The sequence below is a fragment of the Scardinius erythrophthalmus genome (genome assembly GCF_964197995.2).
Source record: "Scardinius erythrophthalmus genome assembly, chromosome: 14".
Lineage (NCBI taxonomy): Eukaryota > Metazoa > Chordata > Actinopteri > Cypriniformes > Leuciscidae > Scardinius > Scardinius erythrophthalmus.
The window spans coordinates 17,290,836-17,305,549 of NC_138234.1; the positions used below are offsets into that span (position 1 = coordinate 17,290,836).

The 14,714-nt window shown below is 38.7% G+C and overlaps 1 protein-coding gene across 2 annotated transcripts in view; it reads right to left on the reverse strand.

Annotated features, from left to right (window-relative positions):
• Nucleotides 1–10,017: 10,017 nt before the first annotated feature.
• Nucleotides 10,018–14,714, reverse strand: part of arhgef18b (rho/rac guanine nucleotide exchange factor (GEF) 18b) — a 45,428-nt gene continuing 40,731 nt past the window's right edge. For both annotated transcript variants that reach the window (XM_081383987.1, XM_081383988.1), the window contains 3 exons: nucleotides 13,965–14,289; nucleotides 12,874–12,987; nucleotides 10,018–12,755 (listed from right to left, as the gene is read on the reverse strand). In XM_081383987.1, coding sequence (XP_081240113.1) covers nucleotides 12,622–12,755; nucleotides 12,874–12,987; nucleotides 13,965–14,289 — 573 coding nt within the window. In that variant the 3' untranslated portion in view covers nucleotides 10,018–12,621. The remainder of the gene's footprint in view (nucleotides 12,756–12,873; nucleotides 12,988–13,964; nucleotides 14,290–14,714) is intronic.

The following is a 14,714-nucleotide window of genomic DNA, read 5'->3' on the forward strand; positions in this document are numbered from 1 at the left end:
GAAATTGTCAGTCACACCCAGTTGATTTCAACCACAGCGATTTCCAGTGTAAAGTTCAATTTCTGTGCACAACCTTTACGACTTCACATTGCTATTTTTGCTCAGAGATGGTCGTCTTCAGACACGACTCTTGAAAGGGTGTGTGGGTACATGTCATGGCACCAGCCTCATTCCACTCATTCCTGGGCAGGTGTGATTAGTGGAAATGCCAAGGAATGGCACGAGACTCCAGACTGCGTTCCTTTGCCAAGACTAGGGGAAGAGATCTGGCTGTTGAAAGAGAGAGACAAATAAATGAAGCCAATCTGCTGTTTATCTTAATAGGGAAAATGTATTACAAAAATTTAACATTTCTCTCAAATAAACTGTTGAGAAACTAACCAGATGTCCTTATGAGTCATCCAGAAGCAAAATCCAGAAGTCACTTCAGAGGGTTGTAGGACCACTAATCAAACATCAACGCCTTGTTCTCAAGGCAGATAACTAAAGTGCCCCTATTATGCTTTTCACATATTACCTTTCATGTGTGTAATATAGCTGTTTGTGAATGTTTTAAGTTGTCAGTAATTCCAGTCTTCCGGCACAAACCAATGCAGGCACCAAAGGCGTTGGCTGCCCGTGAACAACATCTACTTTGACCCTCAAACACTGTAGTTGTAGCTGAGACTGGAGGAGTTTGGTTCATGTTGTCGACATGTCGAGAACACACTGTTTTCTGTGCTATGAAAGCAAATTTTCATTGCATCTCTTCAAAAGAATGATGACCCAAGCGCGAATTGATACGGTAAAACCAACGTCATCGTTACTGTTCGTATTACTATCAAGTGCTGAGGAAGACGTGGAGCTAAAATCCAGATGGTAATGGGTGCTACGTTTCCAGAAAAGACTGGACGATAAGAGAAGAGTAGACCAATCACAACAGACTGGAGCATCTGACCAATCAGAGCGGAGTAGACCAATCACAACAGACTGGAGCATCCGACCAATCAGAGCAGAGTAGACCAATCACAACAAACTGGACCATCTGACCAATCAGAGCAGACTAGACCAATAACAACAGACTGGAGCATCCGACCAATCAGAGCAGAGTAGATTAATCACAACAGACTTGCCCATCTGACCAATCAGAGCAGAGTAGACCAATCACAACAGACTGGGCCATCTGACCAATCAGAGCAGAGTAGACCAATCACAACCGACTGGGCCATCTGACCAATCAGAGCAGAGTAGACCAATAACAACAGACTGGATCATCCGACCAATCAGAGCAGAGTAGACCAATCACAACAAACTGGACCATCTGACCAATTAGAGCAGACTAGACCAATAACAACAGACTGGAGCATCCGACCAATCAGAGCAGAGTAGACCAATCACAACAGACTGGGCCATCTGACCAATCGGAGCAGAGTAGACCAATCACAACAGACTGGATCATCCGACCAATCAGAGCAGACCAGACCAATCACAACAGACTGTATCATCCAAACAATCAGAGTAAAGTAGACCAATCACAACTGACTGATCCGTCTGACCAATCAGAGCAGAGTAGCTCTCAAAAGAAGGGGATTTAGGGAGACCGAATCATTTATCAAGCCGTTTCAGACACCTGAATGCATATAAACCAATTGCAGGAGACCTCCAAAACAAAATTAGGAGCCTTTAATATAGCATAACATGGTGACGTTAAGACATCAACATTAATGAAATCAAACATTCCTCTATTACATCTTAACCAATTCAGTCATTTCCAAATCAAATCCATGGCTGAGCTCCAGGAGACTGATTGAAAAAGACATTGATACCCAAAGTAAGAGCTGGCCTGATGCCCGCCAGACACTCTTGAATAAGTTATGCATGTGGAGGTCAAAAGCCCCGGGTCCGTGCACTAATAGAGCCGATCAGAGATGCCAGATGGGAGAAACCCCTAAAAGCAGCTGGGAGCGCTCCCATGGGGAAGAAAACTGAGTTTTCCAGACAGATGTCTTCGAAAAAATTTTTTTGCAACCACTGAGGCCTTTGCAATAAATAGGATGACAGTTTAATCTAGCAAAGTTCCTTTGAAGTTTGAAGGTTATTGCGACCTTAGGTAATTTACTTTAAGATCTACTAATATTGGCACACCTGGTAGAAATGAACAAAATGGACTTTGAAAAAATTTTCTTTCCTGTGTATCCTCCTAGTTTTAGTTGACAGAGTTTATAGGTTATAGGCTATTTGTGGCACTCATTTGGAAACAAAAGTTTTATGATAGAAATCAATTATTTTATTTGAAATTTATCTTGCATTGCTGACGGAGTAGCTGTGGTGAATGACTGGGAAAAATGGCGGCAAAAGCAAACTTAATTCATCACCAGCAACGTATTCCAGCTGAGCATGTTGACCCACTAAGTGCTTCAGGTGTGAGCGCAGATGGTGAACGGCATCTGAATGCATGTGGCGAGAAACACAAAAAAAGGCACGGATACGAGACATCTTCCTTTCAAAGGGATCTTGGCAGGGTGTGTGTGCGCCATCCTGTTTTTGTAAGACTGCTCAAAAGCACCATTGTCATGCAAAATGCAAAACCGACAAACTCAAAAAGATTCTGCCGCCGACGCAATTAATGCAGCGCGCATAAATAGACGGTTGAATCTTGGCAGAAGACAAAAGGACAATCCAACAGGGTCTGGAAAGGAAGAACCGCCACAGCGTGGACTGAAAGAATGGGTGGTTGGCGTAGGCGGTTTCAGTGAGGGTAGTTGGTTAATGCTTGTCGTGACCCTAAGCAGAAAGAGCGCAATAGGGTGGAACGGACACTGGGGACAGAGGCAGGGGTCGGGTGCCCCCCTTCACCTAAATACTGGCGTGTGTCTGCCAGGCGGATGCGTGCAGCTGGGGGCCGCCAGGAACACAAAGATCCTGCATTAGTGGAAAAACAGCTTCCAATGGTTGCCCCCCATGGGGATTTTACCTCCAGGGTCCCGGCCAGAAGCGTCCCTTTTCCAACCGTCCACCTCCTGTAATTGCAACTAAATCAAAGCACTAACGAAAAAGTTATTTTGCCCTGCAGGAACCTCCTGCAAAGCACATCTTGTTTATTATGCTCAGAAAAAAAATTAGGATCCTCAGGGCACTGTTCAAGCTGAGGTTTTTTATTTCCCAACCAACACAGCAACTCCCATTTCTTAAGAAATGTAGGAAATGTGTTGTTGTGGACACTGCCAGACAAGTCAAAGCAACATGTAGGTGAAAAGTGGCCACAAAAAGACGCAATTCGGGCCGTTTTTTACCACAAGCAGCTCGAAGTGCTGATGTGTAGGTGCGTCTGTGGCGTCTGGGCGCAGGTAATTTCCTTCAGTCGAGTCTAGATGTGATCTGTCAGGAACGTTAATGGTTCTAGTGGTTCCTCAAAGTCCTGTGGTTTAACTGGAGGGAGCCACCACACTATGGCATAAACAGCATTTACTCAGACGTCAAGGTGTGTTAAGCAACATTGAGAAGCTTAGTGAGATGATATATGAAATGATAGCCTTGACAAAAATGTGTTGCATAACTTCAATGAAATATTGGTCAATACAAACTTTGATTTTAGCTTGACAAAGCCTCAGACAGACAGACAGATGTACAGATAGATGTACAGATAGATAGATAGAGATAGATAGATAGATAGATAGATAGATAGATAGATAGATAGATAGATAGATAGATAGATAGATAGATAGATAGATAGATAGATAGATAGATAGATAAGAACAGTCTTCATTGCAAAGTAAAACACTTCATCTTATCTGTATCTCTGTGACCACAAACATTGTAAGTAGTACCCAGAATTTTTCTTAAATGTGTTCTTGCCAAAGTTAATGTACGATGAGAACCGGGGACAGGAAGCATAACTGACACGCTTTAACATGCGTCGCAGGTTCTCCTGGAGCACATAAATCTTCCCTCAGTAAAACGCACATCACTCGGCATTCAACACAAAGAGCTGGGCGCCTCCACCCGCCAGAACATCTCTTTGTCTAGACGCCATAAAAGAAGCCGCTTATTTGGGAAAACAATTGTGCACAGAAATCTGAGTCTCTAAAATTGAGACGAGAGACTTCTGAGAGCGTACCGACAGAAACGGGCAGTGGAGAGGAACAGCGTTTAGGGGAAGGTGGGGGGGACAGTAATCACTGTTTACACAATGGAGTAATTACGCCGAACAGTAGGGGGGCGGCTGGGGGGGGGGCGGCGGCCTGGACAGAAGCTTCGCTGACAGATCTAGCGGCGCTCTGATTAACACTGAATGTTATTATGCGATGCCGAGCTTTGATGCTCTGGTCCATGGCCTCAGGTCGAGGCGTAGCTGCAAATTCAAAACATTTCTCGACTCGCAGTAGGTGAACAAAGAAAATTGTTCCTCTAAGCTCAGCGAAGAAGAATGTTGATGTTTGCAATAGTTTGCACAGATTTAATTGTCTTCCAATGTGGGAAGTGGATTCTTTACCCCGAATGGTGACAAAGATAGCGGCTACATGCCACAGAACTTATTCACAAGCATTCCACGGACGCTTCACGTGTTTGGATGCTTGAAATAGTTCCTCATCACCATAATGCCCCTTGTTTGTTTGGGATGAGTGGGATTCAGGGAAATTTCCTGGAGTAAAGAAAAAAACGATAAGGAATGAGAGTGAAGCGTATCTCTAGGACGGGACAGAGTCGTAATTGGACCTTTGTGTTATTCAGACAGGGTGGGGCAGATGGTCTCTTCTTCAGCCTGCCCATCCCGATATGGGCCCGGTTGATAATTACGGGCCACTTGAACTGAAAAGGCACTCGAAAAGTAACATCAGGATGAATAATACAACAAAAGGAAGTGAGGCGTCTGTCTGCGCCCGTCTCTAGGGTGTTGGGGTGTCAGTCTCTGTATATCACAAGGTTAATGAAGCAGCTGCGGGCAACGACGTACCTAGGCTTTTTGTGTGTGGCACCATATGATGTACATCTAACGTCATGTGGATTGTATTTCTGTGAAAAGCCCAATCATTATATAAATTATATATATATATATATATATATATATATATATATATATATATATATATATATATATATATATATATATATATATATATATCAAGTCTGTTGAAATTGAAGCAAAATTCTTTGTTTAGCCAAATATGTTATGGTGATTTTGAAATCCAAGTCAATAAATAGAATAAAAGGTCAGAATTATCAAGTTCGATCAGTTCTTCATAATGTCACAATCCAATTCCGACTACCTCTTCCCAACAATTTCCAATCTACACTCTACTGTGTCCATCAATAAAACAAGCCCAAAAAAGGAAATATAACGTCAAAAAGCTCCTTTCATTTTTTTATCACTTTATTTTCAATGATGAAAAAATACTGTATGATTGAACATCACTGATTGTTAAATTTATATTTTAATACGCCTTGCACGAACTGGGCCTCATTTGATAATTTATTTGTAAATTATTCGTGAAACTATTCTTAAATAAATCATTTCATTATGGTGCCAATTTACCTAAGAATGGTTTTACCAAAAATGTAAGGCCCATTCGCACCAAGGACGATAACTATAAAGATAACGATAAAGATATAGTTGTAAAAATCTTTCTCAATATAGCTGAGTTCACGGCACAACTATAACGATAACAGCACAGAGAAACGATATCGTTTGAGTCACTTTCAGAATGATTTTATCCAGCCGATGAACGATAAAAACATTGACAGCCAATCAGAATCCATCCCGCTTTAAAGAGCTCGAGCATTTAAAGTGACAGACAAGCACGCAATTAGAATAAACGGAATGATATCGTCTGCTGGTGTGGACGCAAATATAGTTATCTTCAGGTTAACTTTCTTGGTGTGAACGGGCCTTTACACAAAAATTGGAGCTCATATGGGCGATGCAGGTTTGAATCTAGTTAGTCATACGCTCTCAACATGTAAATCAACAACATGTCATGTTCTGTTTATTCCAAGCACGTGGTGCAGTTTTATTGTCAGCCGCTTTAAATGCTCGAGCTCTTTAAACTGATTGGCTGTCAATGTTTTAATCATTCATTAACTGGAAAAAACGTTGTGAAAGGTGTGAACGGGCCTTAATAGTTTATGTAAGAATGTTTTTACAAAAGATATATAGCATCAATTTTCCACAATAGCAATTTACGCAACAACTGGTTTACCAATAATTTGCAAACTTTTGCACACAAATATAACAGAACTTTTATACTTCATTAACAAGACCCAATACAAAGCATTTGCAAATGAGAATATTAGACACAATGTTGAATCACATTCTTTTCAATAAATTGCTGGAAATAATATTGTGCTCCTTTATCCTTTTAATCAAATCAAACAATTGACAGATTTATGAGTTATCAAACTAAGCAGCAGTAAAAGCCCTTCATGAAACCAAACAGGTCGGACGAAAAAAAAAACAGCTAACGCTAACAGGCCAATGACATTTATAGATCATTCAGCTTGGCAAGAATCTTACTCTCTTTTTTCAAAAGCTATTTGGCACAGGAGCATATATATATATATATATATATATATATATATATATATATATATATATATACTTTTGGCCTGTAACTAAATACACAAAGATTTTTACTATGGCAGCAGATTCTTTGCAGGCCACTTTATTGGATTACAACTCTACAAACTTATGAATAAACACAGTGTGTGTTGTGGCATACTATCAGTTCGCAGTAACCTTATCTTCCTGGCCATATTTCGCTTTTCATGATGATAAACAAAGAACAATAACTTCATTCATCACCCTTTGTACATTTATATCGGTCACTTTACAACAGGTGGTGTTTAAACACTACAAAAGTATTACCAAAAAAGCAATAAAGTCATAACCATTAAAATAGTTTCCATGGACACAGAGAAAAATACACAAAATGCATTTATTTTTATGAGGCCAACACAGGAAGTTATATGGCCTGCATGGGACATGATCACTGGTCTAGACTTTGCAGAGCTGTTATGCAACTGAGAGAGCGATAGAGAGAGATAAAGAGTGAGAGTGAGAGAGAGAGAGAGAGAGAGAGAGAGAGAGAGAGAGAGAGATTTTAGACACTATCATGCTGGTAAAAGTGGTAGCCTAGCAGCTTGTCTACCAAATTAGCAGTTCTAGCATCAACACTTTGAGTGTTAAGAGTAAAAATTTGCATTCCTGGGGGTAAAAATCACATTCCGGGGTTCATACACTACACGGTTGAGTACACAGTGCACAAGTATATAGGGTATAAGTGCATAGTGTGTCATTTGGGATGCAACTGACAAAAAAATAAAGACAAAGTTCATGATACTTACTGGTAGTTCATATGACATGTCAATAACGATGCAAATATATGCAGAGTTATAATAATAATGGTATTCTAAGAAGGAATTTACATACTCGGTCCATAACCAACACAACCTGTGCTATTAAACAAGTAAAAATATTCTTACATAATGGCACAAATATAATCAAACTGGAACAAATTTATACTAAACAATATATATTAGCATATTAGGCTACATTACATATTAAATACTCCCTAGTAATTTGTCTTGAGCACTACCAAGTATACTATTCAGTGCTTCAAGCGAATTTCTGTCTACAGCCGAGAGGAGTCGACAAATCAACAGCATGAGGTTTGTTTTCGTTTGCGGACAGAGGTCTTACTCTTTGCACAAAATAACTACAATTAAAAAACGAGTGACGTGCCTATAAACACTCGTGAACCAGACAGGGTTTGTCTCGCAGCATAGCATCTAAAAAAATTATAATAATAAAATGAGCAAAGCACAAGACACAGACGGACAGAAAACCATTACAAAAGCAAGAGACCGAGACATCATCTGGTAAAGAACTACTCAGGAACTGGACACGCGGCTGTAAGATCTGGATTGGATAAAAGGAAAACCACAACACCTGAAAATAGCTTTGTTCCGCCACAGCTCTACAATTAGCATGGCCTGAGAGACACGGCCACCAGGTCCTGTTAAGTTGGGCTCCGGCTCTTTTCCTGTGAGAACCGGGCCAGAATCAACAGACCGCGGCCAGTGGGGTCACGCGCTCACATGAGCGTGGAGTGACGGAAATAAAACCAGATTGTCCGTACACAGCACGGAAGATACTACATAACATAAGCACTGTTATACTTACGTTTGAGTTTCCTTTGCGGTCAAGTTCAATTGTAAATTGGCCAGTCAAAACCATGGGCAAGACACGTGCAGCCTGTGTTCAAAACGGAATTGTGTAGGCCTACTAACTGTATAGCCCACTACTGTATAGGCTATATGCACTGTTTTTAGTTTTCCTATCTTCGTGTATAAGTCACATTTTGCTATTACAATTAAAATAAATGTAAAATACCAGTATATAAAACGAAATGTCTACAAACATTTAACACTATAAACATGTATTTTTGTTTGCGTCACTATAGATTTATCGGTATTCAGAACAGGGCAGGCATGAAAACTATAATTATGAAACTAACTAATTAGAGGCATTCATCATAAAAACATTGATCATAAATGCCAAGCCTAAATTAATACATTTAAACGTAGGCTACAGTATGGCATTTTCCGCCACTAGGAGTCACTAACCTATTTACAATAACAAAGGCGTAGATTGATGACGCAACATTTGCTAAGAATTATGGATCTTGTCGTCAATGTCAAGCCGACCGATCTAATAATGTTTATGGATGACTGAATACATCGATGCTTTTATCATGACTGTGACATGAAGCAGTTCGGGATTGCTAAGAGACAGCTATCAGCTCCACACGGATATAAAAGGAATATGGACATTTCATTCTACCGAACTACATGCAGAATTACTACTCACAGGTCAGTTTATTAGACAAATTAAACTTGTGAGGTAACGCAGCGCTGTTTCACTTGATCTAACATTACACTATCACACTAAACTGCTTGAGTGTGTTGAAATGTGTTAGTTTGTCTGTATGAGACTAGTAGTTAGCTAGATCAACATTAGAATAACATACAGATCATATTATAACATTTTATCATTGTTGAACTATAAAACATTGATTAGTTTTATGTAAATGTGCTCACCTGTTTAATAAAGTACATGTAGGAGCGGTCGAAGTCTCGGACGTGGAGCTCTCGTTTATATACTGTCTATGGGAGCTCTCGGCATCTCGAAAACACCGCGCTGATATTGATTCTCGTTTTAGTTCTCCTTTTTTATCCAAAGTCTGCTTACCATGGTCCGTAATGTTTGAACGAAACAACAACAGCGTGCAAATAGACATTGCGAACTACAAAGTTGTCCGCGTCAGTCGCTTTGGTTACTATCAGACGGCTCTGGTTGCCATGGCAGCACGAGCGGAAACCAGGGACAACGCCGATATGACTGCATTGGCGGCGACAAAACGGAAATAAAGAAACGGGACGTTTCTCTAATTAAATTACAAATTTCTCCTGGTTTGAAAGTTGTTGGAAACAGTCGGGATAATGTAAGTACACAACTAAAATATATATATAACATAGATATAGTGATTTTTGCTATTTTTAAAGTTATACATTGTGCTTTTAAAGCGGCGCTAAAAAAACTCATTCGGCACAAATCCAGATATGTGCGCTTTGTTCATGTTTTGACATTGTATTATACAAGACGCTTTATAGGTCGCAGCAAATTTTAGATGATAATTTTATTCTGGGAAAATAAGGTAAAACTGGACTTTATGCATTTATAAACATTTCTAAGAGCAGTATGCCACATTGTTGATATGTTTAATCAATTTAGTGGCGCTCAAGTTATTAATTTCACACATAAAACAAAAGCGTTCATTTTTTAGCGTTCATTTATCGCACAGAAAGTGAAAGGTCAAGTTGGGCACATTGCATTATGGGATACAGTATTCTACAAAGTGTGCTGTGCTCCACAAATTATAGCAATGTGGTCGATCATTCCAGATCTTTTTTTTTTTTTTTTTACATAGACACAAAGACAGTGAGGTTTGAGTAAGAGTAAAACATGAAGCAGATTTTTTTCCAAATTTTATTACTAAAATGTCTCTAAAGGCAGCAGTTTAAAGTGTTCACAAGTACTTCTATTTTTCTTCGGTAGAGTGAGTAAAATGGTGTGGTAAGAAAAAAATTCACACTGGCCTTGCGTGTTAAATCCTTAAGACAAGAAACATCAGAAACATTAACACTTGAGGTCCCCTTAAAGTTAGCTGGAATTGAAAAGTTGCTAGTGTAACTGGAAACAGAAAAATCATTTTTTTTGGACATATCTGAAATAATCTGACGATACCACAAAGGAACAACGCCGTACAATCATGTCGTACAATCACAGACACAGAGAAGCTACAGTCACAATGCATGCCGGCCGGATCGAGTGACAATTTTTTTTAAGCTCACATTTGTAGAAATACAAGAAATCAAAGAGAACAAATCATTGGGAAGTAAAGTGCACTGCAGCTAAAGAGGTGAGACGAACAGTATCATTCACTTCATTAAAACATCATCAACATCACATCATTAATTTATGCTTCATTGACAGTCAGAACCGATCTGCTACGGTGTGAATATCCTTCACTTGCACCACTGAAAAGCATTGGACCTAGAAACTAACGTAGGATTAACATCAAATCGAACAGCCGTTTTAGAAACGATACCATCAAAAATAAGATGAAATGTGATCCAAAAGCAATGCATTATGGGAAGTTTTTAAACTAAAATAAAAGCACTAAGGCTGAATGACAGACTTTGTTTTTTTTAAGAAAAAAGTGCTACAAAATGAAATAAAATTACACCCAGATTGAGCGCTATAACCATCTGTAATTCCAGTGGTCACATGACATCCTTGCATAATATCTACATCTCATCTATGTTAGAAGGAAACTATGTACAACATATACATACAAATCATATGGTCGCAGGAAACGACCGTCAGAGATCGTTCAGTGACTTGATACTCACAGCTCATGAAACGGAGTGGTTTAAGTCCTAGTCTTTGGTGGCATTACTCTGAAATCCAAAGTAAGTATTACATCACACGTTTCTGTGGTCAACTTGAGAACAGAAGAAACACTTGACAGCTTTAGGGACTTAAATTAGACGTGGAATGAAATGAATGTGGGTCATAAGAGAGGAGGAAACGCAAAAAGTAAATCTGTTTACAGGAAACGATGTTAAAAATATGTCTTCTTGAATGTGGAAATAACTAGGATGGGTAAAAAAACCAAGTTGTTAAAAAAAAAGAAGAAATGTATACATCTACCACAATGTTTTAAAAAAAGGGCAAACAACTAAATTCTCTGTTTGGCACTAATATTAAATGGAGCAGGTCATATTTTACATAAATACATTTTTAAAATAGATTGACGAATCCTATTTTAGGATGATTTAAATTTTGCATTGAAAATCTGCAATTAAACATTTTCCCCCCAAAGTTCTCATTAACGTAATGCAAACAATAAATAATCAAATTCTCATTACTGTAATGCAGTAACAAAAATCTATTTTACCAGACAACAATTTTTTGCCCATTTTATTAAAAATAGCATAAATTAAAAACAGCAAAGCAAATACTACAATAATGTATACTTACTATACATCTATTTTATTTAAATGATTTGAATCATTTTAAAATCATCACATCACGGTAATGAGAATGAGATTGTTTCTGCATTGCGGTAATGACAATTTTAGGGTAAAATGTAATGAAAATGACATTACAACAACAAAATAATCCTCATTTCTTAATTTTTTTCCTCATTTTTTTTTTGTTGGGGGGGGGGGTTGAATTCCTTGAGTTTTTGTGAATTCAATTGCTTATTTTTGAACAAATTTAAACTTTTTGATTATTTGGAAAGCTGAAAATATGGCTTATTTAACATCTGAAACATTTGTGTCCTTCAACTTATTTTAATTTGAACGTAACCTCAAAATATTGAGATAATTTGCTCCCTTCTCTTTAAAAACCTACTAATATCAAAATTAAAAACAGAATATTGGTTAAAATCTTAGTTTCTCTTCACGTTCGCTGCTTATTTTTTTAGGATCATTTGGAAGAAACTTTAAAAAGACGGACGACGTGAATAAAACGACCACTGAAATGGACTGAATATTAATTATCAAATAAAAATAATGTATACAGTGTAAGGTCAAAAATACAATATCTTGGACAGAATAAACCAGTATGTGAACAAACTGTTACTTAAATTTAAAAACTTTCAATCTATTTGTCTTTTTCCATAAGCAATGACTTTCCAGAGAAACCAGAAGATTGCCGTCCCAAATACAGTGTTTGAAATGAAATGGGACACTGACGCTGTGCAAATTAGCTCGCCACAACAATACGCGACCAAAAACATCCATTTATCCTTCATATCGCGCGTTCGGAGCGCATGCTACAGAATTCTCCACGTTAGTTAACTTCACTTGAAGCTGTCCGTCAAAGTCTTTGGGTTCTCTGGACATGCTTCTTTTAATTTTTGCCCACAAATTAAAACACTTTTCCTGATGTTTTTACAGGCTACAATAAAACTTGTTAGTAGATAAGACAGGAGTAAAATGTTATGTAAAGAACCAAGACCGGCCGAAACGTCAACGCAAAGTCTTTACATCCCATCGGACGCTGTGCGGAGCTCAGAAAAAGATAACGTCCTCCTTGGCGGCTTCATCATTAACAGTGTTCTGGGAGGTCTGGTTGTGGGTTTTGAGAGCGGCGGGCGCGAGGCTGGACTGGGCGTCTGTATAAGCGTCTGGAGGGATGAGGGAATCTGCAGGGTGAGCAAACCAGACAACAGGCCTGTCAGCTGGGCCTAATAACTGTTTACACAGCGGGATACGGCCCGTCCAGGCTGAGCCGGGAATGTCGGGTGCGGTTGTTTGTCTTACCTGAGTGTGAATGTTGTGGTGGGTGGGGGCTGATGGGCCGGCGTGCTTTGTGACCTCCATCTGAATCCCTCGCTGACAGCTTGATGGGCACCATCTGCTTCATGTCAACAGAAGCTGTGAAAAAGTGAAGACGGATTTAGGAATCAGGAAATTCACTCCCGAGGAACATTGTTAGGTGGTCGCGAACTGACCCAAAAACATTATGACAATATTTGACAACAAGAGATAAACAACCTTCATGTCACAATGAACTGCTCTGTTTGGCACTAATCCTAAAATGGAAAGATTCTATTATTTTTAAAGAAAATAAAACCCTATTTTAGGCTTTACTTTAAACAATTGCCTTTGTTTTACCTTAAACAATTAAACATTTTCCCCCACTCCTCATTACCGTAATGGAAAAAATAATAAAACAAAGGTTAGGTTGGTTGCATGTAATTATGCACAATTTACTGTTATTACTATAAGTACAGGTAATATGTATATCAAGGAAACTGTAAAATAAAGCCTGTAAAATAAATTACCAAAAACAATAAATAAAATAGAATTCTCATTCCTGTAATAAAATAACACAAATAACAATTTTTTTCCCCTTTTTATAAAAAATAAGTGTACATTTTTTGGAGAAAGCCTATTTGGATGATTTGAATTGAAAATTTGCAAACAAACACATTTTACCCCCAAAGTTCTCATTAACGTAATACAATAAAAATAATGAAAAATAAATAAAGTGAAATTCTCATTACTGTAATAAAAAACAAAAAACTGATTGCATTAATAAAACTACATTTTATTCAAAAAGAGCATAAATTAAAAACATTAAAGTAGTTACAATTACATTTTATTTAAACGTATTTAAAAAAAATTTTCTTTGCAACACGGTAATGAGAATGAGTCATGGTAATGACAATTTGGGAGTAAAATGTAATGAAAATGGCATCACAATGCAAAATTTGTAATGTTCCTCTCAAAGCTGCATCCGCTTCAAGCCAACAGAAGCCGTGAAACAGTGAAGACGGATTTAGGAATCAGCAAATTGGCTCCGAAAGAACATCATTAGTTGGTCTCGAACAGACCAGTGTGGTACTGACCCGAATTTTCGGTGTGGTGCGAACTCTTGCCCTTCCCGCTCTTCTCCTTGCCCTTGCTGAAGGCGGCGAGTTTGGTCGGTATCTGCTGCTGGACACTGCCCTGCTTGTGCAGCTGGTTGGTGGTGCTGATGAGATGCATGGGAACCTCGGTCTTGGCCGGCAGGGTGTTGCAGGAGCTCTCTCGGCGCGAGGGGACTTTAGGACGCTCAGGGTAGTCGGCGGGGGACGCAGAGAGAGTGGCCCTCAAGTGAGACTTTTGAGGAAGCATCTGGTCCCCCGCTCCGCCGAACAGCAGCTCTCCGTTGAAGCTGGAGGAAACGGAAAGCTAAAACACAAAAGTGAAACGCAAACGTGTTGATTAACATCTTAATTCATCCGATGCATTAGTATGAGGACAAAACAATTTGCAAAGATAAAGAGAGCATGCACAAAAATGTTAGACCTCTTCAGTTACAATCATAGAGTATCGCGAAATGCTAGCAGGACTAACTTGTAGAAATTTGTACGTAATGTGACGATTTTTGCAAGAATGAGATCATAAATCGCTGAACTGAATGCAACTTTTTACACTAATGGATTTACAAACGATAGAGTTGAACGCAACAATATACACGATAGATTTACGACAAATGCAACAATATACGCAAGAATGGATTTATGAACGATTATATTGAACGCAACAAATTATAGAAGAATGTAATTACGAACAATTGAATTGAATGCAACAATTTACGCAAGAACAGATTCATG